The 24,841-nt window shown below is 42.6% G+C and overlaps 1 protein-coding gene across 13 annotated transcripts in view; it reads right to left on the bottom strand.

Annotated features, from left to right (window-relative positions):
• Foxp1 (forkhead box P1) overlaps positions 1–24,841 on the bottom strand; it is a 603,661-nt gene that overhangs the window by 17,435 nt on the left and 561,385 nt on the right. For 11 of the 13 annotated variants that reach the window (XM_027428970.2, XM_027428963.2, XM_027428959.2 and 8 more), the window contains 5 exons: positions 23,689–23,776; positions 11,964–12,047; positions 2,960–3,161; positions 2,773–2,852; positions 2,077–2,178 (listed from right to left, as the gene is read on the bottom strand). In XM_027428970.2, coding sequence (XP_027284771.1) covers positions 2,077–2,178; positions 2,773–2,852; positions 2,960–3,161; positions 11,964–12,047; positions 23,689–23,776 — 556 coding nt within the window. The remainder of the gene's footprint in view (positions 1–2,076; positions 2,179–2,772; positions 2,853–2,959; positions 3,162–11,963; positions 12,048–23,688; positions 23,777–24,841) is intronic. The other 2 variants (XM_027428965.2, XM_027428964.2) reach the window with 1 other exon arrangement.

Below are 24,841 nucleotides of genomic sequence, written 5' to 3'. Positions count from 1 at the left end.
CTGACTTCCTGATCCACACTCCATGGACTTGAAATGGTTTTGCTCATACAGAGGAAGTGACTCAGTTGGGGCCGAGGAACTGACATCTATTGAGCTTTTGGCACCTTCTACCAGCATTGCTGTTTCTCAGACAGGCTACACTCTTTTCCTACAGTAATTTTCTCTCTTAGTGGCAAATCTTGAAACTCTGAGAGGCCTTTCAGATTTCTGGATAATGATAATTGGATTCAGGTCACCTAAAAGTTATTCTTCTGTGTGATAGTACTGAGTGGATAACAGGACAAATTTTATTTCGTATGTGATGATGTGTGCACGGCTGGGATCCACAGAAAGAGCTCAAAGGGGTGTGTGTGAACACAGCTGGAAGTAGATTCGAGATACCAATGTGACTAATCAAAGGATATCCTTGATTGAAAAACTTTTTGATGAGCTGCTTAATAACAAAACCCTAGGCATATAAAGGTAACCTAGCTTTTAAGGAAATAATTTCTTCTTTATATTTCACAGGGAATTACTTCCTCCAATGGTATGAAGGACACAGAAGTAAATAAAGTCAGTTCCCTTTCCAAATCAAGAGAGCACATGGACACACATATGTGAGAGACAGCTGGGGAACAAGACAGCATCAATCACTGCAGGAAATTTTACCCAAGTATCAAAATGCACAAAACCTGAAAGACTCCAGAGGCCATTCCTGATAAAAGAATGACTGTATGATTTTGAGGGCTATACATTAAAACAGAAGGAAACTAAAAATCAAAAGTTGGATTTAAAAAAAAAAGAAAAGAAAAGATGAATGACACTATTTCCTTTTGTCTTTTAAATCATTGTCCCAATACGGACACAGAGAAAACTATCTATATTGATGACTCACTGGGTATTTCTACGAGACTGCTTGTATTAGTGACAATTCTACCTTTACTCTGCAAAGCTGAAAAAATGAGAAGTGAGTTGATATTCATATTCACAACTGGCAATTATTTTTAAATGTGATCAGTTGGTATTTATAAAAAGCAATTTGAAGAAAATGCCCACTTTATGCTTCTCCTTAAATTTTTAAGAGTTGTAGCTAAAGAGCCTTTGTATTTTATCTCCTGAGGCAGGCTGGGAAAGAGGCTAAGATCTGCAATACAAGTTTCCTGTCAGCCCCCATGTGGCTACTGAATTAATTCTGTGCCTATACTTATTTTCTTATATGATGTGAGAAAACCAAAACAGGTTTCTTCCTATTAAATGAAGGAAGTGGTATCCTGTAATACCACCTACTGAAATTACAGAAAAGACAAAGCCTAAATACTAGGTGCTACTAAAAAGATCTACTTGGCAGAGTGTAATAAATTAAAAGCAAGAAGCTGAAAAATGCTGTGAAGGCTATTTGTGTAGCCCAGCTTGAACTTGTACTCACAATCTTCCTACTTCTCCAAAGCTGGGATTATTGGCATGTACCACCATGCCTACCCAGTAGGGCTTAAGGTAACATATGGAATAGGTACCAGTGAAACCTAGAGGGAACTCCAAGCATTTTCGGGGGTTATCTAGTGGAGTTACGGAATTTGACCTTTTCTATGGCAAATGGCATCATATTACATAGTTACGAAATGACCTTTCTTCCTCAGGGTAACCATGAGCCCTGAATGGGAATCCTTGCATTCCTCAGAAACCACCCTAGTCACTGTGAGCACATGGATTACACAGCTACCTCTACCTGTGGGATTGGTGAGCTATGATCTAACCACTAAAGGATCTTATTCAGTTTGGTTGTATCTCTAGGTTCCTAAACGCAGCCCTATAAATGACTGTCAGTTACCCGATAATCAATGACATGTGGTTTGTGTAAGCAAAAAGGCCATCCTCAGAGTTAAGGGTCACAGTGTCATCTCCTTTCCCTGTATTCACACCTCTCTTGTAGGGGTCAGGGGTTGGGTACCTCTTCCATTTGAGCATTTCAACCACAACAAAACCCTTCTCCCAGGTGCATTCCCAGTGCAAATGGAATATTCTCGTCACCCCATAACTGAATTTTCCCCACTAGAACCTCTGTTCTATAAAGGTCAAATGCAAGACTGCAAAGCCTACCTTCCACGTGGCTGCGTTGCGTCGGAAGTAAGCAAACATTCGTGTGAACCAGTTATAGATTTCGTTTAGTGTTAGCTGCTTTTCTGGAGATTCGAGAATGGCCTGTGAAGCAAAAGGGATCCAAAGACTGTTCGTAAAAATGTTAAAATAAAAACAAAAGAAATAAACATGAGCACACAAACTGGAACTTGGAGCAAACTCCTCAGACAGGTTTCACAAAATGATCGAAGATTAATGGTTGTATTTAAACAGTTCAATAGCAAAACTCGAAATGGAATTATCTAATTGTTTGGAGTTTTTATTTCTGTTTCCGTACAGAAATATTAATTTATTAGTCATTCATAAAGCAGAATCAAAGAGAAATGCAAAACATTTCACTAGCTGATTAAAGCTCAGTAATTATTTAGAGCTCAGATTAATTCTAGGGTTCAGAGATTACTGTAGCTTTGTGATAATTGACTTGCCATCTTTAAACAGCCTCATTCGCACTGTTGTGTGAAATGAATTCCCTAATAATCACATCGTATTGTAATACTTAATCAAAAGCAATTATGTTATATATTGCAGTTTTAAAAAACCTTATAGAAAAGGTTTTAGCATGCTTGCATACTAAGTGGTTTTAAATCTACTTCATCAATATGATATATCCACGTAAACCTTTTGGGTAGCATTTCATGGTCTGCATTATTTACTTACCTGCCTAATTAAAGATGCATATGTAAATGGTGGTCTAACTTCTGCGTTCTTATAAAATTCTTGGTTCTGCGCAATATCTGCTAAATATAAGAATCATTGTCCTATTAATGATCACTTTTTAAAAAGGGGACCATTGACAGGAACAGCAGATTCCCCATGCCGCCCCTGGCAAAGACAGAGTAGCTACCTGAAGAAATGGGGACGTTGTATTTGTCTGAGTACCGCCTGCGGATCGGTCCCACCGTGTGCATGCTGGTGGTGGTGATGACAGAGGGGCCTTGGGTGACGGGAGTTAGTGGGGCGGTCGGGGTCGTTGGGGTATGAGGTAAGCTCTGTGGAGAAGCCTCTGATGCGGACTTGGAGAGGGTGACACTTGAAACCAGATTCAGCTATGAGGAGAACAAGGTTGGTTAGGAGGACTTGAGAAAAGCAAAACCAAAACAAGTCAAACAACAACAGAAACCCCAGGAATCAAGAAAGCTGCTCTCTTCCCACAGGAAAGACAAGCGGACACCTGGTATGTTTACACAGAATTCACTTCCAAACAGAGATATTTTCCTTTCTATGACAGCGAGGCTGAGGACTGAAGGAATGCCAGCTGGGCTACCGTGGCATAAACCTGGCTTGTCCTGGACGACTCTGGGCAATGTACTATTACAACTAGAAAGCTGTGCTGCTGCCTAAATATTTTCCCCCTTAAAATTGCAGTAGACTTACTAAGTGGCCACTTAGGACTCTGAGCCACGAGAGACCAGCAAGAAGTTATGAGACTTGAGTCCTTCATGGAACTGAACAGACCGTGGGGCTCTGCATGACGGACCTTGTGGCTCCCACTCGACAGTGGCACGGACTCAGGAGGCCCACATCTATTCCTTCGAAGTTGTAACATATGGTTGCTTTTTAAAGTTTTAAACAGTCCAGCTATGGAAGTGAATATTATCTGAAGCATTATAGAGCAGCATTCGTGAACAACCCTTCCTTCCTTCTAGTCTACTACACACTTTCTTCCAGTTCTTACACTATGGGGAAGGCATGACCCTTTTCCAGAATTGACTGGGACAGGAAAACTCCCTTGAGTTTGGCAATGCAGAAGAACCTAGTGTTTTTCGTCATGTTTATGGAGGTATCAAATACTCAGAGATCCTCTCCCAAACCCCAAAAAACTTCTACAAAGTACACTCTTACATTTCACATTTACCACATTTCAAATCAGTTACCACAATGTCTATTTTGCCATTGTCAGACTCGACATTAAGCACAAGTATTATTTATGGATGGTATTAAAAGTGAGTCTTTTGCTCCAGTGTATTGCAAAGAGTTGATTTTAAATCACACACTAGAAATGAACGAGAACACGAAAATCTTCGCTGTGCAGTAAGTCCCAAGGGAAGAGAATGGAAAGATCCGAACATTAACAGAAAAACCCAAATTTGGTGCTCCGAGATAAACAGTGGGCTGCGAGCTTTCAGCACTGCTTTTCTTTCTGTGTTCAGGTTGAAATACTGACTCAGCACACCACAAGCCCCCAGTGCCCAAGAAGAGCGAACTGGGGAGATTGCATACACTTGCTGACCTTCAGCAAGCAGGGACAATGTGGTAAGCTGCCCTCCCAATGGCGCTAGAAGGTTGACCATGACACACATTTGCAAACCAAGTGCTAATAGTTCAAAGTAGAGGCCAGGGACAGGGCACAGAGAGATGTCAATGGAGAAGAGCAAAGGCCAACCTCTTCTTCCCTTCAAGCCTTAATAAGTGCCCAAGTCCGGGAACTGTATGTATTAGCATAAGCCAAAGGGGGTGGAGTCAAGAAAACTAGTATAGGAAGATCCCAAATACATTGCTTTGATCATTCAGCTGCTGTAATGCCTAAGCATAAGGAGACTTTGGAAAGCCACAGGTATCGTTCACAAAAATTCATGCTCTGAAACACCTGCCCCAAGAGACTTCATTTTATTTACAGGCCACTACAAATGGCTCATGTTTTATGGAGAATGAAGGAGATGCTTACCCATACCCTTACCCAGACCCAAAGTCAAACCACATCCTGTGTGGCCCCCTTCTACTTGTGCCCAGTTCGTGTCTAACATCAACACTATAGCCATTCCTACTTCTCTGGTGTGCTTGCTTTTGGAAAGGCTTCCATGAACAGCTTTTAACCTTGTTTACAAATGGCGTTCAATAAATATTACCAAGAACTTCTAAAGGCCTGGAAGCAGGACTAAACCACAGAACTTCTGTCCTTGAAGTGCTTGGTATAGAAAGCAGACATAAAATCCAGACAGCAACTCTGGGGCCTCACCCTAGTTCTTGACTTCTCCTTTTAGCCTAAAAAACATTATCCCATACACCTGGACTTTCTCAGAAAACAACAAAAATGACGAGCACGAGAGTCCACAGGCTCTCTTCCAGTTTGTAAGGATGTTTGGCAAGTCCTAAGGAACCATTCAGTAGGTATAAGCCAAATGCCCAGATCTGAGAAGAACTGATGAACCCATACAAAGACATGGCATCAACGCACAGATTTGGCTCTCGTAGCTTTTGTAAGCAGCTTAATATTTGGACCAGTTCTGCTGGAGACAGCAACAAGGAAAAAACAGATCCCTCCAGGTTTGCCCAAACCAGGGAGAGGGTAACTCAGGCTGAATTTTCTGGATGTTTTCAAATGTAGGTAGGAACTAGAAATAAACACTGAGCTAGGAGAGAGGGGTTTACCAGGCTTGACAAATGACACCATGATTCACACCCACTGCTGGGCTGTCTCTAATAAGCCACAGAGGAAGCAGCCAATCTCAGCTAATTACCAGATAAAAATGTATTGTAAGGACTCTAATTAGGAGATGCGGATGGAGGTGATCTAACGATTAAATGGTGCATTCGACTGACCCCACCATCAATGCGCAGTGGTGCACAATGTCGCTGGAATATTTTGTAGAAACAGTCATTTTATTTCAGGGAGGGGAGACAGTAATATTTGTAATGATGGCTATGAGGTAAACTAATTAAAAGACAGTTCCTAGAGGAAAAGGGTGTCTGGGAGCAGCTGTGGCCATTCCAAACCCAAGTGCCAAGTCTCAATGGAAGGGCTTCAGTCAAGTGGAAAATTTCTGCCTGACCTCTGCCCTTGCTATTAATTTGCAGAAAAACTAATGACACATATACATATTCCCACAAAATTGTTCTAATTGCTAATTTGCCAAAGGAGCCTAGACTTTAAATTAAACATGACTGTAGCCTGAGAGCAAAGAACAAAAAGCTGGGAACTCCAAACAGGGAGAGCTCTGCCATGCAAGACCATCAGAAGGGTGGACCAACAAGTTAATGAGACATCACTCTGGCAGCTGCGGTGCAAGTTTCTCAACTTTTAAACTTCTGACTGGAGATCACATGGGTGTCTCGAGGAGAAGCCATATTTTTGAGAAAAGGGGAGGGGGCACCAGGAAAGATTGAAAATACACTGTTCACATAAACCATACTCTTACAGTGGAAGACTCTACCAAAAATGTTGAAAATGAAATAATAACATGCTACCACAGGCTTAGAAGAGCAAACTGGGGCACTGGGGGCTGGGGGTGGGATGCTCAGTCAGGAAAGAGCTGGCCCAAGGATGGAGGCCTGAGTTCACCTCCCCAGCACCCACAGGTGTGATGGTTCAAGCCTATAATGCCAGCCCTAGGACAACAGAGACAGGAGGAACGCTGGTACTTGTTGGCAAAAAAAACCTAGTTGAATCAGTGTTCCAGGTTCAGTGAGAGATTCTGTCTCAAAAATAAGTTGGAGAAATGATTGAAAAAGACATGGAATGTTGACCTCTGACCACTACACACACACACACACACACACACACACACACACACACACACACACACACACACACACCAGGAACAATCACACAGAGGCATATACATACAAACACACAGATAAAAGAGCAAATCAGGAACAGTGGTGTGGGTTTTTTGAAGTTACCTTGAAATATGCATCTTAATTGTAAATTATTAAATTTCTGGGCAATCATCAAGGAGAAAGGAAAGCCTCCTGTTTCATTTCTCTAAGTGTAGGTAAGGGTTTAGAAGAGATTTTATTTTCAGGGCACAGGCATGGAGCAGGAAGGGATTGGACTGGGAGGGTTTCTTTCCCTCATGGAAAGCCCATTTTTCTCATTGTGTTCATTTTTCTATTTAAGAAGAGGTTGCTATGTTTAGAAAAGCTAGTAACGCAGATATTTTTCTCCATGGCAAGTTGCCACTGAAGGGATGATCTCAGCAAAGATAATCTCTTTCAAACTCTGGCCAGGAGCTAAATTCTTATGTCACTTAAAGTTGCTGCGGGCTTTTGGTTTTTAAATAAAAACACAAACAACTGTGCTACCAAGCCCCGACTTTTACCTCAGTTTGGTTACTGAAGGACTTTCCTGGAAGCTTCTATCACTGAAACTATCCCAACTATCAGCTACCCAATATTGTACTTTGTCCTTTGGAAAAACAAAAATCAATCTTTAGTTTTTCCACAGCACACTCCCTTCAAGAGTAAGGATGGTGAGTCACCCTCATTTAAGAAAAAAAATAAAAAATAAACAAACCGCTGATGCAAACCCCAGACAGAAGCAGACTTGTTAGGGAGTATTCCCACAAGAACCCATTTTTTTGTTTTTGTTTGTGCTCTTGCTTCTCATGAAAACAGATTCTGAGAACAAAAGAAAAACCTGAAACCCAAACACCAGAGACCAGCTCTGCACAGGGGGGACTCTGGGCTCACCCAACTGGTTTCTCGGCTGTTAGCTGGATAGGCCTGAGAGGCCTAGGTCCTGCCCTCACCTGCAGTGTTCTGAGACTGGAGGCTGCCTTTGTAGGCATGAATCACCAAGTTCAGACTCCATGGACAGAGGGCAGGGCAGTGGATGGCAGGGGGGAGGCCTTTGGGAAGGACTCTGTGCTCTGATGGGAACCTGGCTTATTCTAGAGACTCAGAGGGTGGCACTCCTGGCAGAGACATGAACAACAAACCCGAGCTGAGGTGAGGATGGGGACTTCACAAAAAGCAGTCTATAAAACAGCTTTTGTGTGCTGTATTTGAGAGTCCCTCTATGACAGGCCACCATTGCTGCCCCGAGGCCCCTGCAGCCTGCACCTGGTCACCCATCCCTTGAAGTTCACAGGCTCTTTTTTTCCAAGGGGATGGAGGGGCCGTGCTGTTTTTATAGGAGCTAAAAACTATTTCAAAACAGTCCTAATGGCTATAGTTAGAGTCAAAGAAAATGTGCAAAGAGGATAATCTCAAGGTGCATTTCATTCCAAAAGTGCTGTTCGAATTTTTCATAAAGCAGGCTCCACTACCTGTGCTGTAACTGCTTGCCCACCAAATCTCAAAGAATGTGGTTTCTCCAGGCCTGAGGAGTAGTTCTCACAAGTGCAGGAATCCCCAAAGGGAAGACGTTTCTCCCTCCCCATTATGAGGTGGGTTTACACTGCACACTCCTAACACCAGCATAGCAAAACGGCTTTGTAAAAAGTCACCGACAACTTAATAAAGTCCTAACACAGACATGTTTCCTTTTGTTGTCCTTCTGTGTTGAGTTACATCTCAGCCAATTCTTCATGGAGTTAAGTATAGACACGACATTGTGCTGCTCACTCTGGGAATGGAACTGGGTTTGGAACAAAGGAATGGCAGACTATTTTCTCCTTTTTTTGCTGTTGCTTCTCTTTCCGTGGGAAACAGAAGAACTTTTAAATCTTAAACTACAACAAATTTGGCTATTGTAAACATATGTCAACAACAGCCTTTTCTCTCTTGGTACCTAGCTGCTAGAACTTGCTGGATTCTAGCTAAGCCTTTTTTCTATGCAGGGCCTGGCTCGAATGACAGTAGACTTCCAAGATTGGTGATTCCTTTCCTTCCTCCATTCTGACCCTCATCATACATGTTTCTTTCCAACTGCTATCCTCAGACATACTGCAATCCTCTGTGTACCCATTCCTCACCAGAGGAAGAGCTGGGAAACTGACCTCTTTCCTTGTAGATAATCCTACTCAGCTTCTAGGTTTCAAATGGCACATTGTTTTTCCAGGTCACTTTTCCTAGTCACATACAGCATTCTCTATGCAACAAATAATGTGTGGATATGTATACATATGTGTGGATATATGATGCAATTATTTGGAAGATTGTTTGCAAGACTCCAAACGCCTCCATGACAAGTACAGGTCTTTCCCGTTTGACCATATTCAGTATGTCATCATGGCCAAGTTACTTCCCCTTGACAGAATGGTTTGATGCCTAAGTTCAGGAATTCCAATTCTGAGTAAAGAGATGTGATGACCATCAGAAGATGTGCTACCCAAGGAGTCAGCAGGACACAAGGCTGGGGGAGATACTGTTCCCATCAGGCATACGTTTGCAGCCCATTGTGGGTGGACCTCAGAGCCTTGTCTACACCCTTGGGCACTGTCCTGGGAATGTGCACATCCTGTCACTATCCAAACCTAAAGATGAACCCTACTCTGGGATCCAGAAAATGTATCTCTAATGTAAGAGCCATCTGAGAATGTGCTGGCAGCTCTCGGATGGGAGGAACCAGGGACACAGTGGACCACTGGGTACAAAAAGACACTTACCACCCAAATGGCATTTAGGGAAGTGCAACATTTACAGCTAAGTACTCTATCACTTAGTGACTAAGAATTTTAAAATAAACACCAAGTTCCTTTTAAACAGAAATGGAAAAAGAAACAACTTCATAAACTCACTGGCGAGGCTGTAATGTGGACGTCCCCATCTATGGTTAGATGTGAAACTCAGTGACTGCTTATTTCAAACCACAGATGCTAGAGTGATACTCATTCAAACGCTCACCAGCCGTTCCATTATTTAGGGTGGAATAAATTAATTACAGGCTGTAGGGAATATTCTGAACGTTAGGATCAGTCACCAGATAGCTCTGAGTCCCTAAAGTTGAAAGCATCAAGGGGCCTGAAATATGCATGGCCTTTTTTTCCCCCTTTCTTTTCTTTTGGCAAGGAAGTGAAAATTTATGCAAAACATTACACGTCTATCTTTTATAATTAATTTTCCAATGCCTCACCTATACATATTTTAATAATTCCTGATTTATAAGATGGTATCTATAATAAAATTTTCTATTTTCCAATAAATGAAAAGGAGGCAGGTTCACTCCGACAACAGAGTGTCACACAATATCTATGTGTCAGGCACCAATTTTTACTTCTTACATGTAAGTTAAAGGATAAGGAATTTATAATGCTGCCTGTGAGGGGACCACTTTTCATACACAAATGTGATTTTTTTTTCCAAAGGGTAATACAACAGTACATTTACATAAACTAATCCAAACAATCTATGTATTTGACAATGGCAAACCTCACACAGACGGGCTATTGTTGGTTTACATCTTGGAGTTCTTTATACTGGCTTGTAGCACCGCTCTAGCTGTCAAAGGTTTGACTTGGACGCTAAATAAATGGTTATAGAAGTGCTGTGCAGCGATATTGGACTTCTTTGCAAAAGAAAACCTGCTGTGTATGAATTCAAAAGCTATTAATTTTTCAGTCAAAAATATTCGTGCCTATTTCTTTTAATAAAGAAATACTGTGCTGAGCTACTAAGAGATAATGTTGACTAGTGGTAGAGAATTTTCAATAGAGCAGTTAAAAATAAATTTAGTAGGAGGTCCCCTTCAAAGTTATAATTTTCTAGAATGTAAAACATTTTTTTTTCAATACTAATCAAGACAAACCTTCCTTCCCTGTTCATTCCTTCACCCCCCAGCTGCTTCTCTCTTGTTTATTGGCTGCTTAGCACTGGTCCATATGGAGACAGAGCATCAAGGGTCCTCTTGTGCCCAGGTGGGCTTCTATATATATATATGGTGCTCCTAGCTGGTCCCAGGCCTTATTACCTGCTGAGGACCGCAAGGGACTCTGCAGTTCCAGCTCTTTATGTGGATTCCTCCTTTGCCTTGATCTAAAACGAGCCTATACCTAGAGTGCTACATTCAATCATGACTCTATCATGGCTGTTTTAAATCCATGGAGGAAGATGGGGACAACCTCATTCACTCCCCATTGCTAGATGTCAAGACTTGGGAGTCTTCAATCTGCAGGAAGCACTTCACTAAAGCCACTGAGAACTTCCAGAGAGGTCCAGGGCAATCACTCCCCTTTGTCACTGGTCATGAAATCTTTCCAGGGTAGCACTAATTTGCTCAGCTAGTTTCAGGTTCTTCCCAGTGCTCATCTGAAAAGACAAGACAGGTAGGAACAGCTCCGAATGGTTTGGCTCTTTCCCTACCTGTTCTCTTTTTGGTAGCTTATCCATCCTATCCCGAAGCCATTCACTGTGAGATACATGGAAGCTACGACTCTTTCTCAGTAAAAATGGATGCGTGGAGTGTTTAATGATTTTATGTCCTGTATCTCAGTAATGTGTTCTGTTTCAGACATTAATTCTGTCTGCCAACTGCATCTTGGCAGGCTACCATATTTACTGGGTTAATAGTCTGACTCCGTTTCATTTCTATCACCATACATCATACATATAGGGGTGTATGTTTGCTTTATTTATAGAAAAAAAATCAGTCAAAACAGATAAACCAATACTTCGCCATTATGCTGCATCATTGCATGTTGATTAAAATTGCTGCTACTAACTATAGATTGTCAACGCTCAATTAATTTTCACACAGGGACTCCCAGCAAAATCAAATAAAGTCAGCGTACCTTTAAATTTTACAAATCTTAAAATCAGGAACCAAGGCATGGCCTCCATTTTGAATAATCAGCTAAACCTACTAGGAGACTTCCAGAAATGTGTGTGAGTGATACCAACACTGATGTGATCAGCGTATGGTAAAGAACTAGGTTCAAGGCAGGATGTTTGCTTCAGATATCATGTGCCTACCAAGAACTCAACTTTAAGGGCCAGAACAAAGAAATAAGACAAGCAAAGGAGACTTCTAAAAACCTAGGATGAATATCATGTCTGTCTCATCCTAGATCTCTCCGTGACCATCCTGCCTGTCTTTTCCATGAAAGGCCAGAAAGAGTCATCAGGTGAAGGAGGACTTGGGAATTCACGTCTGTCCCCTGGAGCTATTCTCCCAGTGCTTGAGGTGAGAGGCAGAGAAGGAATGCACTAGTTTGTGGTGCCATTTCCCCCTGGTGGGGACCAGAACTTACGGGCTGAGGGGCAGCTTTGGGTTCCGTAGACTTCACATGCAGGTGGGTCATCATGGCTTGCAGGCGCTCTTTGTCTTTTGCAAGCTAATGGGAAGAAAAGGCTTCATTATGTCTTTGAATACAGGTGTGTGACTCTTGAATATCCCAAACTATGCATATCCCAACCAACTACAGCACATGATAGGATCAGTTTTATTACTTCATCATTTGAAATCTATAGGACCCCTGCCAAAGTCAAAGTAACCGGAGGTGTTGATGTGAGATTTCCCAACACAATGTGCATTAGACTTTAACTGGGACATTCTAGACCTGCTGGCACCAAGGAGTCCCAGGGAACATGGACAGCTCAAAGGCAAGCGTGAATCATACCCATTAGCCAAGCTGATTCATGAGGAGGCCAAGGGAAGAGGAGCAGCTACTCACACTCATAAACTCATCTGTTGTGGTTGTGGACAAACTCACAGACACCTGGATACACTTGTGGAAAGTTAGCTGACTGAGTCTGTCTTACTCGGACTGGCAGGTGACCATAGCTGGGAGGAACACGGATACCAGTACTGAGGGCTTCCCATTTTTAGGTGAACAATACATTCCCTGTTTCAGATGTTCAACATCTGAGTCCCCACTAGATGCTCCCTTAATAATCCCAGTATCTCCATTTCATGAAAAGTTATCTTCTGACGTCACAGATGTTTCTAACTGGATGGGCAGAGTGGAAAGTCACTGTTCATTAGATGCTAGAACCTTTATGCTGGCTTTGGACCATTTTGATACAGTGTTAACTTTGTTATATAATAGGGAAGGTGGGGCAAGGACCTCTAATGATGTAGTGAATTACTATGGCCTCCAAAAACAAAATGAAGTCAAGTAAACAGATGTATGTAGCAAGAAGGGACAATGTAGACATGGGAAGAAGGAGTATTTTTGCACAAGTATGCACATCTTCCAAAGCTTCACAGACAGTTTGTCCCAAACAATGCCTTAGAGGCAGGGTGGGGAAACTACCTATTCCTTTAATACCTCAAAGTTGACTTTAAATCTTTAGGAAGCAGGTTTGTTTGTTTTTTTTTTTTTTAAGTCTAAAATTATGCCAAAGTTAAACCCACTTCACATTTTTAACCTAGTTATTTCTGGTGGTGGGGAGACAGGAGGTGGGGGCTCAGGAGTCAGGGGAAGGCAGAGAAGGGGACTGGGTGCAATGGCAGAAGAAAACCGGTGTTTGCCTCTTTCCCAACGGCTGGCTGAGGCAACAGCCATATCACATTTGAATTTTTATTCTTTTTATTCCCTTGTGGTTCAGGGAGGAATAAATTAGGAAGAAGGGGTTGGGGGGAAGCCTTACAGTGTTAGCATTTATCTTTCAACAAACAGGAAATGAAAATGACACCATATTAGGGTCTACTTTACACTACTCATCCTCTGTTCTTTGGTGCATTATTGAACTGCCAAACTAAGATTCTCAAAACACATAATGCCAAAGGAATTTGAGTTTTCATCGTGGCTCAGACAAAACAATTAAAATGCTGGGAATAGCATTTTTCTATGGTTATTCATTTTTTATGTTAAGTGTCATAAAGGGTTTTTGGTTGTTGTTTGTTTGTTTATAGTAAAACTAAACTACTCTAAGATGTCTTTTTTTTTTTTTTAAGTTTGTTTTGAAAACTATCATGGGACTGGAAGGAATTTAGCCATCCATTCACTCTTTCTAAAAACATGAAGTAAGTAGACTGCCCATGCTGAAGAACACAAATTAAAGGGTGAGAGGTGGTATTTACTGAAGAGTCTGCTGAATATTAATTGTGACTTAATTTAGGGGTAAACATCCCCGATGTAGCAATTATAAGGAATAAGTATGGCAAAGAGGAAAAAACCTAAAGCCCCAGCACCAGGGAAGATCCTCTCCTTACCCCCTGAGCCTGACCTTCCAACCGACCAGAGCAACCACAATGTGTGCACAGGACCTCACCCACACCCTGAAGCTTACTGTCACTGGGAACACATCCCACAGACTCCTCTGTGCCGCCCACTTTTCCAGCCTCACTTTCTTACATAATGTGAGAATACAGACATCTTATGGTAGGGAATATACCCTTAGTATTCCCTCTTCACTTGCAATTCCATGAAAAGCCAAGAAAAGGGGGTTGAGAGGCAGTCCAAAGCCAAGTAGCAATCTGGCTGGCAAATTAAAACATAAAATATGTTGTGATGTCAGAAGAGAATTGTTCTTGAAATCTTTCCCCATGATAGGTGGCATTCAGGCAGGACAATGGGCTTCATTAGAGGGCATTCCTGAGCAGGGGTCATTGGAATTAGCTGGTCTGTATACCAACTTTCTTGAAAGACTGCAGAATGGAAGTAGATGATGGACAGGCTATCCCTACTGTGCTGTGTTCAAATTCTGGCCTCTGGGCACAATCTGTAATCCTTCCAAGCATTTCATTTTTTTTTTTCTAAATATGGATTGCTCATCTCTGAACTCATAGGGTTGTTCTGAACATGAGTTCTGTACAGAGCAAGCTCAGTGCAGCGCTAATGAATGCTTCATGGAGGTTAAAAATACCTGCTGCAATTTTTTTTTTTTTTTTAAAGGAGGAATTAAATCAGTCTAGTCTACACTGGCTGGGTATATCTTTGGAATCAGGATCCACATAATGGGGTATAATGGAGTCAGCTGTGAGTCTGGGTGGGGGAGAGAAGTGAGCCCCCTGTTTTAAAGACTAGAACAGGACAGGAAGCACAGGGAAGATGGTGTCTAACTCTGATAGATTTATCTCTGGGCCTGACAGTATCTTGCTCTCGGCTCTGGACAACCAATTTTTCTCCATTGGATGGTATAGGTCACCGCCTCTTCTATCATCCAAGTCTCAAACTGGGTTTTAGACAGGTTGTGGAAGCTCAGAACACATGCACTGCCCCAACACCACTGACAAATGCCAACGACCAGACACTCCACTCAATGTCCGCAAAGACAAAACCCAGGGAGATGTAGCACGGGCCGAGTTTGGGGTTCCCCCACCATCTTCCTTCTCCCCGCTGTCAGGAGGACTCTTTCCAGGGCAATCTGGCAGCTCTTGTTAGTGACACACACAATACTCCACAGAAATGAATGAGTATAAGTACTTTTAAAAGTACTACAGTACAGATGAGGAAAAGGTGTGAGTCATCCATCTGCTTGGACAGAAATAAAGATCACGGTGGCTCTGGGACCCCTTGACTTATGTACTGTAATTGGGGAAATTGATGCACACGGGATGAACACCTGTAAGGCCAGAGCACCAAGGAGGACAGAAGTAAGGCTGGAATCCTGCCTTATAATGCTGGGCCTAACTTTACCTAAAGGGACTGATCTTCAAACTCCACTGGGACCTTCCCTGAATGACAAGAACCTTCCCTCTACCACTCCTTGCCCTGACAAAGGAGTGGGATGAATGGACAGTGGTAGCAGGTAACCCACCAGAGGAGCAGGAGGGATTGAGATGTCCCCAAAGAGACCACCACTAGACTCTGAGGTTTCACTTAAGCCTGCTAGGCCACATAGCAGGAAGTCTGGACTTTTGTAAGGGTCACAAGAGTGCAAATAAAAGCAAAGGAGTCTGGGTGACCCCACTCTTTGATGGACTTCATCAGTGAAGCCCTCACTTTCAGAGCAAGCTTTTACACAACAATGACAGAAAGTACCCAGTTACGCTGCTCCTTCAACAGCACACGATCAAAGCAAAATGCAGAAGGGGTCAGAAACCAAACCCACGTACCCTAAACAGGAGTCTCTGGAAGGAAGGAAAGCAACCCCAAGTCTTCTACCAACCTGGTCAAGCTGCCAAGCAGAAACTCTCTACCCAGTCCACGGCCATGCGCATGCCTTCTGCATTCAGCACCGGGAGAAACTGGGGAAGGTTTCTTAAATACCAACTGCCATGTTCAGCTAGTGGGGGACCCACGGCTCATTTCACCCCAACTCAAGAATTTCCCTACTTTTATTGTGCTCCCTCACCATTTTAACATTCCTCACATGTTGTTATTAAAGACTCTCTTGACATTTAGAGCAGACACATACTAATACTCAGTCATAGTCTTGGAATCCTAATGCTTGCAGACTTAGGCAGGATTTTAAATTATGAAAAATCAGTGTCTTGGTTTTTCAAAGGAGGATGTGGAAGTGAGAAAAGAAAGCCAGACGCTCCCTCTCCCTTTCCCTGGCTCCAACCTTAAAGGCCCGGCCACAGCAGGTCACAGTAAGAGAGACAAGAGGTTCTATGAGGCTGCTGCTATGAGATGTCCTGAGCCTGGCCACATATGCAGTTAGAGAGGGCCAAAGGGGGACATATTACACATAATATATTTGCTGAAGTCTAGGAAGCTGGTGTGATTACAAATAGCCCCGCTAATGGTGGGGTAATCACATGCAAAGCCCACACTGTAATTAATTTGTGTTAGGATTAATGTCTCCCCCTGCTACTGAAACCTGTGCACTTTTCTCTCTGCGGACACTTCTGTGAAGGTTACAGTTCCCAGTGTGGACAAGTTACCCAACTTCCCATTGGTTCCAGAGTCACTGGGCAGAGTGCCTTGGGAAGGAGCTCTAGGAGGCAGGCAAGGAAATAGCATCATAGCCAAACATTAAATCTAGTAACTGATTTTTGAATGGGTAAGCTCAGAACCCTATAGAGAAAGGAAGAGACTGAGCAATACTGAAGGCAGGCAGCACCAGCAATAAAATGGTGACCAGGCTGGGGTTGGAGGCTGGGCTTTTCTCCTATTTACCACTAGCTTCAAACAGGTTTAACTTGATGTTTCAAGCTGCTGGTTCTTAACCTATGGACCACAACTCCTTTGGGGAGTGGAAGGACCCTTTCATGGGTGTTGCCTAAGACCATCCTGTATATCAGATATTTGCATTATAATCCATTAACAGCAGCAAAATTGACATAATTTTATGGTAAGAAGGGGTCACTACAACATGAGGAACTGTATTAAAGGGGCACAGCATTAGGAAAGTTGGGAACCACTGCTCTAAGCAATTCAGTGTCCTTATCTGGTGGGCAAGAAATGAACATGGTATATTTGACTCTCAGATGTCAGTGATAGCTAAAAAAAACAGAATGTCACCCTCAAAGGACTATGGAGAAGCACTAGAATAAGTATGTCTAGTAAATATACCTCCACAGACTTATTTCTATTCCTTACATAAAAATGATGAAAGTTGGGGAAGTGGGCAACAATTTTGAATGGAGAGATTTGATAAATTGTGGGTGCAAAGCCTCGGGGACAATGATTTGTATACGATGAGGCCACAGCCATCCAAAAGACATTCCAGACCTCCTCTGAGCTACAAACAAGCAGGACACAGAACCATGAATGATTCCTCCCATCGTAGTAGAATCATCAGCTTACCCTATCTTGGCCAGGACTGCCCCAGTTTTCAAACTGGAAATCCTAGATCCTGGGAATTTCCTCAAACCTAGGGGGGCAGGGTGGGGAGAGAGGCTGGGATGCCTGGTCACTCTATTTGGTGTTAATCAGCTAGATTAATTTTGAAAAGGAACAGTATTTTTAATTTCCTTTGTATAATCTGGGCGCATTCTCCAGTGACTGCCTTGATCTGAAATCTCCTTGTTAACAGCTTTTGCCCCTGTCCCCTGCACAGGAAACTCAAAGTGCTTGCTGTGGCATTGGAGACATGCTAGACTTCCTTCCCAACTGTTATACTGCATGGGCCTCTCACTGAATTCCTTCCAGTGCTTCAATACAGTTAGTACATGGGAAGTAGTGACAGTGTGCATGAATCTAATTACTGACCCTCTCCTCTAGGCTCAGCCTTTCAAACAGGGGTCAACTGACTCAGTTCAGTTGCCTCCTTTTCCTCCTGCCTGCGCTCTCTCTCTCTCTCTCTCTCTCTCTCTCTCTCTCTCTCTCTCTCTCTCTCTGTGTGTGTGTGTGTGTGTGTGTGTGTGTGAGTGTGTTTTGCGATTGAACCAAGGCTTAATGCATGTGAATCTAACACTCTGACAACTGAGTAGCAACCCCAGCCTTTGCCTGCTTTCACTCTCAGCCTAGGGGATTTGAGGGGCTGGAGGAAATTTGTCCAGAAAGGCATCCCTGTGGTACACAATGAAAATGCATCATCTTCAGACATTTTTTTTTTCATTCAAAGGACATAATCAACTGAAGAGGATGAAAAGTAGATGATATGGCAATGTCTTATGACAAAAATAGTCTGTATGCTCAAGAAAATGGCATCCATGCCATTCCTGTCTTACTAAGAGGGGGGCAATACTGTTGGTATCTTCTCTGCCTGTAATTTTAAGTAATTCCTTCTCCCATCATGGAATTATGTCCTGTGCACTGCACATTTTTTGTGTTATCTCATCCACAGCTTAAAAGCTGAACAAACTGATACATGTGTGTCACCAGCTGGGTTCACCCAGTTGAAATGAGAATACACACTCAGCTCACACCTGGCAGCCAGTGGCTGCCAAGCCCTCCCAGAGGCATCCCATGTTTCTTGACTCTCCTGGCTGTGATGTGTAAGCTATCCTTTTAACACACTACTAGTTCCTGCAGCTGGGTCCCTTGGTTCTGGCAGAGGCAGAGTAGAGGGAAGACTGTATATTTCATGACGTGTGTAAAGCCGTAACTTTTTCCTCTGCAATTCCATCTCACCTTTTTATACATCATTCCCAAAAAATCCATCCAAAGAGAACATTTAACAGATGGAATAATGAAAATGTACCTTCTGACCTAAAACAAAACAAAACAAAAAACCCTTAACCAAATGACTTCTGTGGTACATGCCTCTCTTGCCATGACACATCGGCATCTGCTCATATGACCCCCCAGGGCTCATAATGTTGGGCTCCTAAGTAATAGCTGGGGTTGGCCCTTATGAACTCCATTGGTGAGACATTCCAACTGACTTTTAAGTAGTGAGACAAGGAAAGAAATGTTCAGAGTCTCAGAACATCCACTGCAACTTCTTTTTGACTCTCTTTTCCTCTCAATGAGGTCAGTTCAAGGGCAAACTTGGAATGGAATTGACCAAACCTTGCCTTCACTGCTAAGAAAACATTCATCATATACTCCAAGATACACACCTCCCTTTGCTTTGTAATTGATACGTTGGCGAAAATGTGGGCTTTGTGAATCCAGTTATATTTTACCTACACAGAGACAGGGAAGCTCTCATGTACAGTGTTTCCTAGTCATCTTAAGTCTTTATTACCCTCTAGTTTAGATGTAAGGAACCACCACACATGCACATGCTAAGATCCAATGGGAGTCCATGTGAAACGGGGGCAAATGAGTGGCCTCTACCTCTCCCAATACAAAGCCAGTGAGTTGGGAGTGATGTATAAAAAGGTGAGATGGAATTGCAGAGGAAAAAGTTACGGCTTTACACACGTCATGAAATATACAGTCTTCCCTCTACTCTGCCAAGGGAAATGTGTGAGTCTAATACAGAATCATTTTGGGAGGGGGTTGTTCAAACTTTTAACTGTTTGAACACAACTCTGCTTTTGTGCTACAAATATTTCCTAGGTTTATGCTTTAATACTTTGCAATTTTATAATAAACTTTGAGAAACTGAGACACTTAAGAATTCTCTGGACTGGGAAAGAAATGCCTTAAGTGAAAAGGAGCAATTCCTTGGACTAGTGCTGTGCAGTGCATTTCTTCTACCCCAGGCTGTGGCTGAGAGGGGGAGATCCGTGGGCACAGGGACCAGCAACAGAGAGACTGTCTGAGTCTAAGTCTGGCTCCCCCGAGTATTCCCACACTGCATGTCCCTGCCTGCCCCCATTACTTCTAGTTCTATGGGCATCACGATTTGGAGTTAAGTAAATTAAAGTGGACATTCCCAGGTTGAGTGCTGTGAGGCACGCTTGTGACCCCAACACTCAAGAGGTGGAGGTAGTCAGACTGCAGTTGAGTTCAGGGCCAGCTGAGAACTTATCCCTCGAATCAAAACTGAACATAATAAAATTAAAAAAAAAAACATAGTACATTTACAACATAGGTATTTGCAATGACCAAACAAAGAAACATGGAAATGCTGAACTCTAAAGAAACAGGAAGCCAACAAGGAATCGAACTTTAATCACATTGCTTGGTGTCTCCAGAGCTCCAAAGGTGCTAGGCTTACTATCTAAACTCTCTTCCATCTATTCTTCAGAAAAGATCTGAATTCTCAGAGCGAAGGTTTGAACATAGAAACTCAGGTGGGGGAAGCAGCTCGATGGTAGAACACTTGATTAGCATCTTTAGAGCCCTGGGTTCAATCCACAGTAGCACAGAAACAAGAATAGACTAGGACCAATTCACATCTTTTGTCTGGTTGTCTGATTGAGGAATGACTAATGGGTACATTCTGACTTTAGCTGCTCCCTTTCTAGCACTGGAACCCTCTTTCAAGTAAAGTCCTGCAACTGTGTAAGACTTGTGTCAACTTGCTAAGCAATGGCAGTCCCACTTGTTTTCTAGGAGGTGGTTTTTGCTGTTTCTTTATTTGAGACAGGGTGTTATCACGTAGCCCTGGCTGGCCTGGAACTCCCTATATAGACCAGGCTGGTTTTGAAATTCCACCTCCTGAGTTCTGGGATGTTAGCTGTGTACCACAGTGCCCAGCTCATCTACAGTTTTGGAAGATTTATTTATTTTATTTATAATTTATGTATACATGTGTGTGTGGTGTGTGAGTCTATGTGCACCGTGTGTGCAGGTGCCTGAAGAGGCTAAAAGAGTTTCTAATCCCCCGCAACTGGAATTATAGACAGTTATGAGCCGTCACGTGGGTATTGGGAATCCTGGTCCTTTGCAAGAGCCATTAAGAGCTCTTAACTGCTGAGCCATTGTCTAGCCTTGCACTTGTCATCTATTTTATAGTCCAATTTTCCTTGTAGAATATAAGAAACAGGAGGGCAGCTTTATCCACTTGTAACCACTACCATCCTTCATAGAGCCTCCAGAAATGTCCTTCTGTAAGGAGATGAATAAATGAGTGAGTACCACAGAGGCAAAGGTGGGCCAGCACTTCCTTATGAAGCTGCTGGAATGTGGGTCTGGAGGTTTTACACATTATAGCTAAAGGAGGCATATGAAGGGGAAGGCAGAATGTTATAGACACCGGGGCAACAAGTGACTAATACAATGAAAGTTCTCATTCCTTTGACCAGGGGTTGTTGGCAAACTTCTGTAACAGCCATGGAGTAAATGTTTTCAGCTTTGTAGCCTATGGTTCTGGTACAGTTACCAGATTCTATGTCTGTGGAGTACAAATAATCATCAGTATCAGTAAATGGGCTTTGGCCTGTCTGTGCGTCTCCCTATAAGGTAATGTACAAACAATAAAACCTGAGTTTCATGCGATTTCCACCTCTCATGAAACATCTCTCTTTTCTCCCCCAACCACTTACAACCCTTCTCAAACTATGAGGTCGTGCTTGATATCTACAGTTTGCTAACTCTGAACAAGCTCCATGCATCAGTTACATCGGCTCTAAGCTGAGAAGAAATGGGACCTGCAGAACTGTCAAGCATCTTTCCCCTGACAGCAACTCTCAAGCAGAAGACTACAGCAGCCCAGGTGGCCACACAACTTCGCTGACTTCCAGGCAGATCATCTTTGTCTTTTATCACCCCCTGAAAAACCTGCCTTCGGTTTGATCAAGGCTGAAGGCTGAGGTCTCAGATCGAATGAAACCTGCAAACAGTTCAGTATTCCTCTTAGGCATTTGTAGTCCTAGGCCACACCCACCGAAAATCATCATGGGAGCTGCCAGGACATAATAGCCTGGCTGACCAAAGGCTCGCTCTGCCCATTCTCCTGACTGTCTCCACAGAGAATGAGAAATAGCTGATAAGGTAGATTTTTGGTTCCCTAGTAATTAACAGTGGCCCACGATCAACCATGCAGACAGACAGGAAGACCTACCTGGGCAGACTGTTGCAACTCCGACAACTTATTTATGCCTGTCACAGGAATTTAATCTCATAGCGAATAAGTCAATCTAGAGACATGAATCATTTGGAAAATACCAGCACCAGTAAATATATAGACCTGCAGGCAGTAAGAGTTAAAAATCCTATTTGGTGGAATCCACTTTAGCCAGGTCTGAGTTTTAAATAAATGTGGAGAGAGGGTTAATGCTCCTCAATTCACTTCCCTTCTCTATAGAGATGCTCAAGTTAAACATGCTTTCAAAGACTGATTTTATGGCATACTCTAAGCTTGCACAAATATCTCACCATTTCCAGTACGTTTATATTTGCTGTCTGAATGCAAAATATTAACGAGTTCAGGAAAATAACTTATGAGGAAAAAGTATTCTACCAAAACTGTAGTTTGTCATATAAGATGATAACTAATTCTTTGAAAAAAAAATCCTTTCTATCCTGAAAAGTCACAACAAAAGTTTAAGTGTGTTTGGGCTGATTTTTCTCTGCAACTATTTGAAGCTGTAAATGACTTAACTCAGTAAAACTCCAAATGTAATTATCTTCTGTACTTAGCCTAGGGCTCTCCATATATCTCAGCGTTGCTGCCTTGCATACAAAATAGGCTTTTCCATGGCTGGTACCAATATAATGTACAACATTGTTTTAATTTCCCCTCATCGGCTAACCTCTTGCCTACACTGAACCAGCCAGAGGAAGAAGCGTCCGTGAGTCATCAGCCACTCCAAAGCATTCTGGAACTCAGTTGCATAAATGGGGTTTGTAGGGTCAGGCTTTTGCAACTGTACATTTTAATAATCTCCATTTCTGACCCAATTTTTACTTTCAGAAACTAATTTTCGATTAATTACACCAAGAAGGAGATTACTGTTAAAATATGGAGGTGCATCCACAAGTTCTACCCATAAGTCGAACTGGAATTTAAAAAAAAAAAAACAAAAAAAAAACAAAAAAACTCCCCAGTGCCCTCAAAGGGGATTCTCCAGGAAAACTGCACACATTTACTTTTCAGTCATAAAACACATTCACATAGCCCAGAGCATTTGCAAATGCCTTGTTGCAGATACAGTAAACATGCATACATCTTCTATGCATTATATATTAATACATATGTGTGTCTGTACTTGAAACACATAGTGAACTCAAATTATGCTCTGTGATAAGGGGGGGGGGGACCAATGCCAAATAGGGACTGAATTCTCATATAGCTTCTACTGTGGTCTGGGAACACACATGTGTTTGCGTGTTCACTCACCCATCTTGATCTCACACACTCATCCTCTGTCCATTCGTGATCAGGGTCTCCCAGTCTCACTCCCCCTAGCTCCACTTTCGGGGTGTATGGTAACAATGGATTACCAGAAAGTGTGAAGGACAAGGACGAGAGATGACAGAAAAAGCAAGAGCGAGAAGGTGACAGAGAGACAAAAGGAGATGAAAAGATTGAGGGGGGAGGAAGGGAGGGTGGAAGGAAGGAAGAGGAGGGAGGAAGGAAAGGAGGAAGGGGAGGTGGGGGGGGCAACTGACATTTGGCAGCACACACAATGCTGCTTAGGATCTAGAAAGGTTTGAGCACCAGTCCCAAAGAGGGCACCTAGGCTGAGCGTCCCCAGATAATAATTAAAAAAAACAGAAGGCAATAATAAGATCAAATGGACAACAGACTGTGGAGTTTCCATTAGAGAATGAGCACACAGGAAGTCATTACAGAACACGGTAGAGATGTGGGAGCTGAGGAATACTGAAGTAATATTAGAAATAAACGTGGCTTTACCTGTAGCTCTAACTGCTGTACAACCTGCATTTGTACTCTACATTGAGCTGTGCTTCTATCGTCCAGCGCATGCTCACTGTTGAGATGTCTGCAACAATACATAGAAAACCAGTAAGTGAAATGGAGAAACAAAAAGGAAAATACAAGTTACCAGGATGTTTACGCACGAGTGGTGGGCTTAGCTGAGGGGAAACACGAGTGGAGGAGGGGATGGCTGGGCCTTGCTCACACCTCTACCACCTTTCATACCATCACCATTCCACAGAATCGGACACATGGTTATCACCACAGGGAGAAGCTGTGCCGGGCATCTAGAGGGAACCATTGACTCAGACATTTGAAAATGGAGATTAAGTCAGGGCACTGTTTCAAGATCATGTCAGTGGGTGGATCCGAGGCAAGACTTTCTGGGTGCTTCAGGCTTTTGTATGGGAACGGACAGAATTGCTTGGCGGCAAGAAAACTGGTTTTCGAGGACAGATGCCAGATCCTTACAATGAAAATGTGTCACATTCGTGTGAAAATGGGAAATGGGAAAGGGGTGAGAAGCGAGCTTAAACCTGGGAACCCAAAGCCTACACAAGCAGATTACATACCTGGCAGGGAGATACACGTAGTGTGACTCAGGGCAACACTCCCCAGTGCCTTGATTGTCAATGGTCTTACTCTCTGACTATGGATGGTTCTGGCCCCATGCTGAGTATGTCTGTCTTGTGGTCCTTTCAGTATTTATTAGACTTTCCAACAGGGAAAAGGCTAACGCATTGAAATTTCAATCAGTTCTAACATATGCAGGGACTCTGGTAATCAGAGGGCTGAATCACTGCCTAAAATCTCAAAAATAAAAATTCATGGACCTGTGTTACTCAATCCTTTCTCATTAAGGATGGAGGGGGGGGAGGAGAAAGAGAGGGAGAGAGAGAAAGAGAGAATATGAGAATGAATGTGCCTTAAATTCTATTATCGGGACTCTCATGAAATTTAGGCCAAAATACAATTAGGATTTAAGATTTTTTTTAAAAAAGTAATATTTTGAAAGTAACAATAAGAAAGCTGACTTTTTCCCACCAAAAATATCCAAGTCAAATGTTCACCTTTTGACTTAACAAGGCGAAAATTCAAGCCTGAATCTGTTGGCAGAGAATGTCCTTCA

Source organism: Cricetulus griseus, chromosome 8, assembly GCF_003668045.3.
Source record: "Cricetulus griseus strain 17A/GY chromosome 8, alternate assembly CriGri-PICRH-1.0, whole genome shotgun sequence".
Taxonomy (NCBI): domain Eukaryota; kingdom Metazoa; phylum Chordata; class Mammalia; order Rodentia; family Cricetidae; genus Cricetulus; species Cricetulus griseus.
This window is presented reverse-complemented; position numbering and strand designations above follow the sequence as displayed.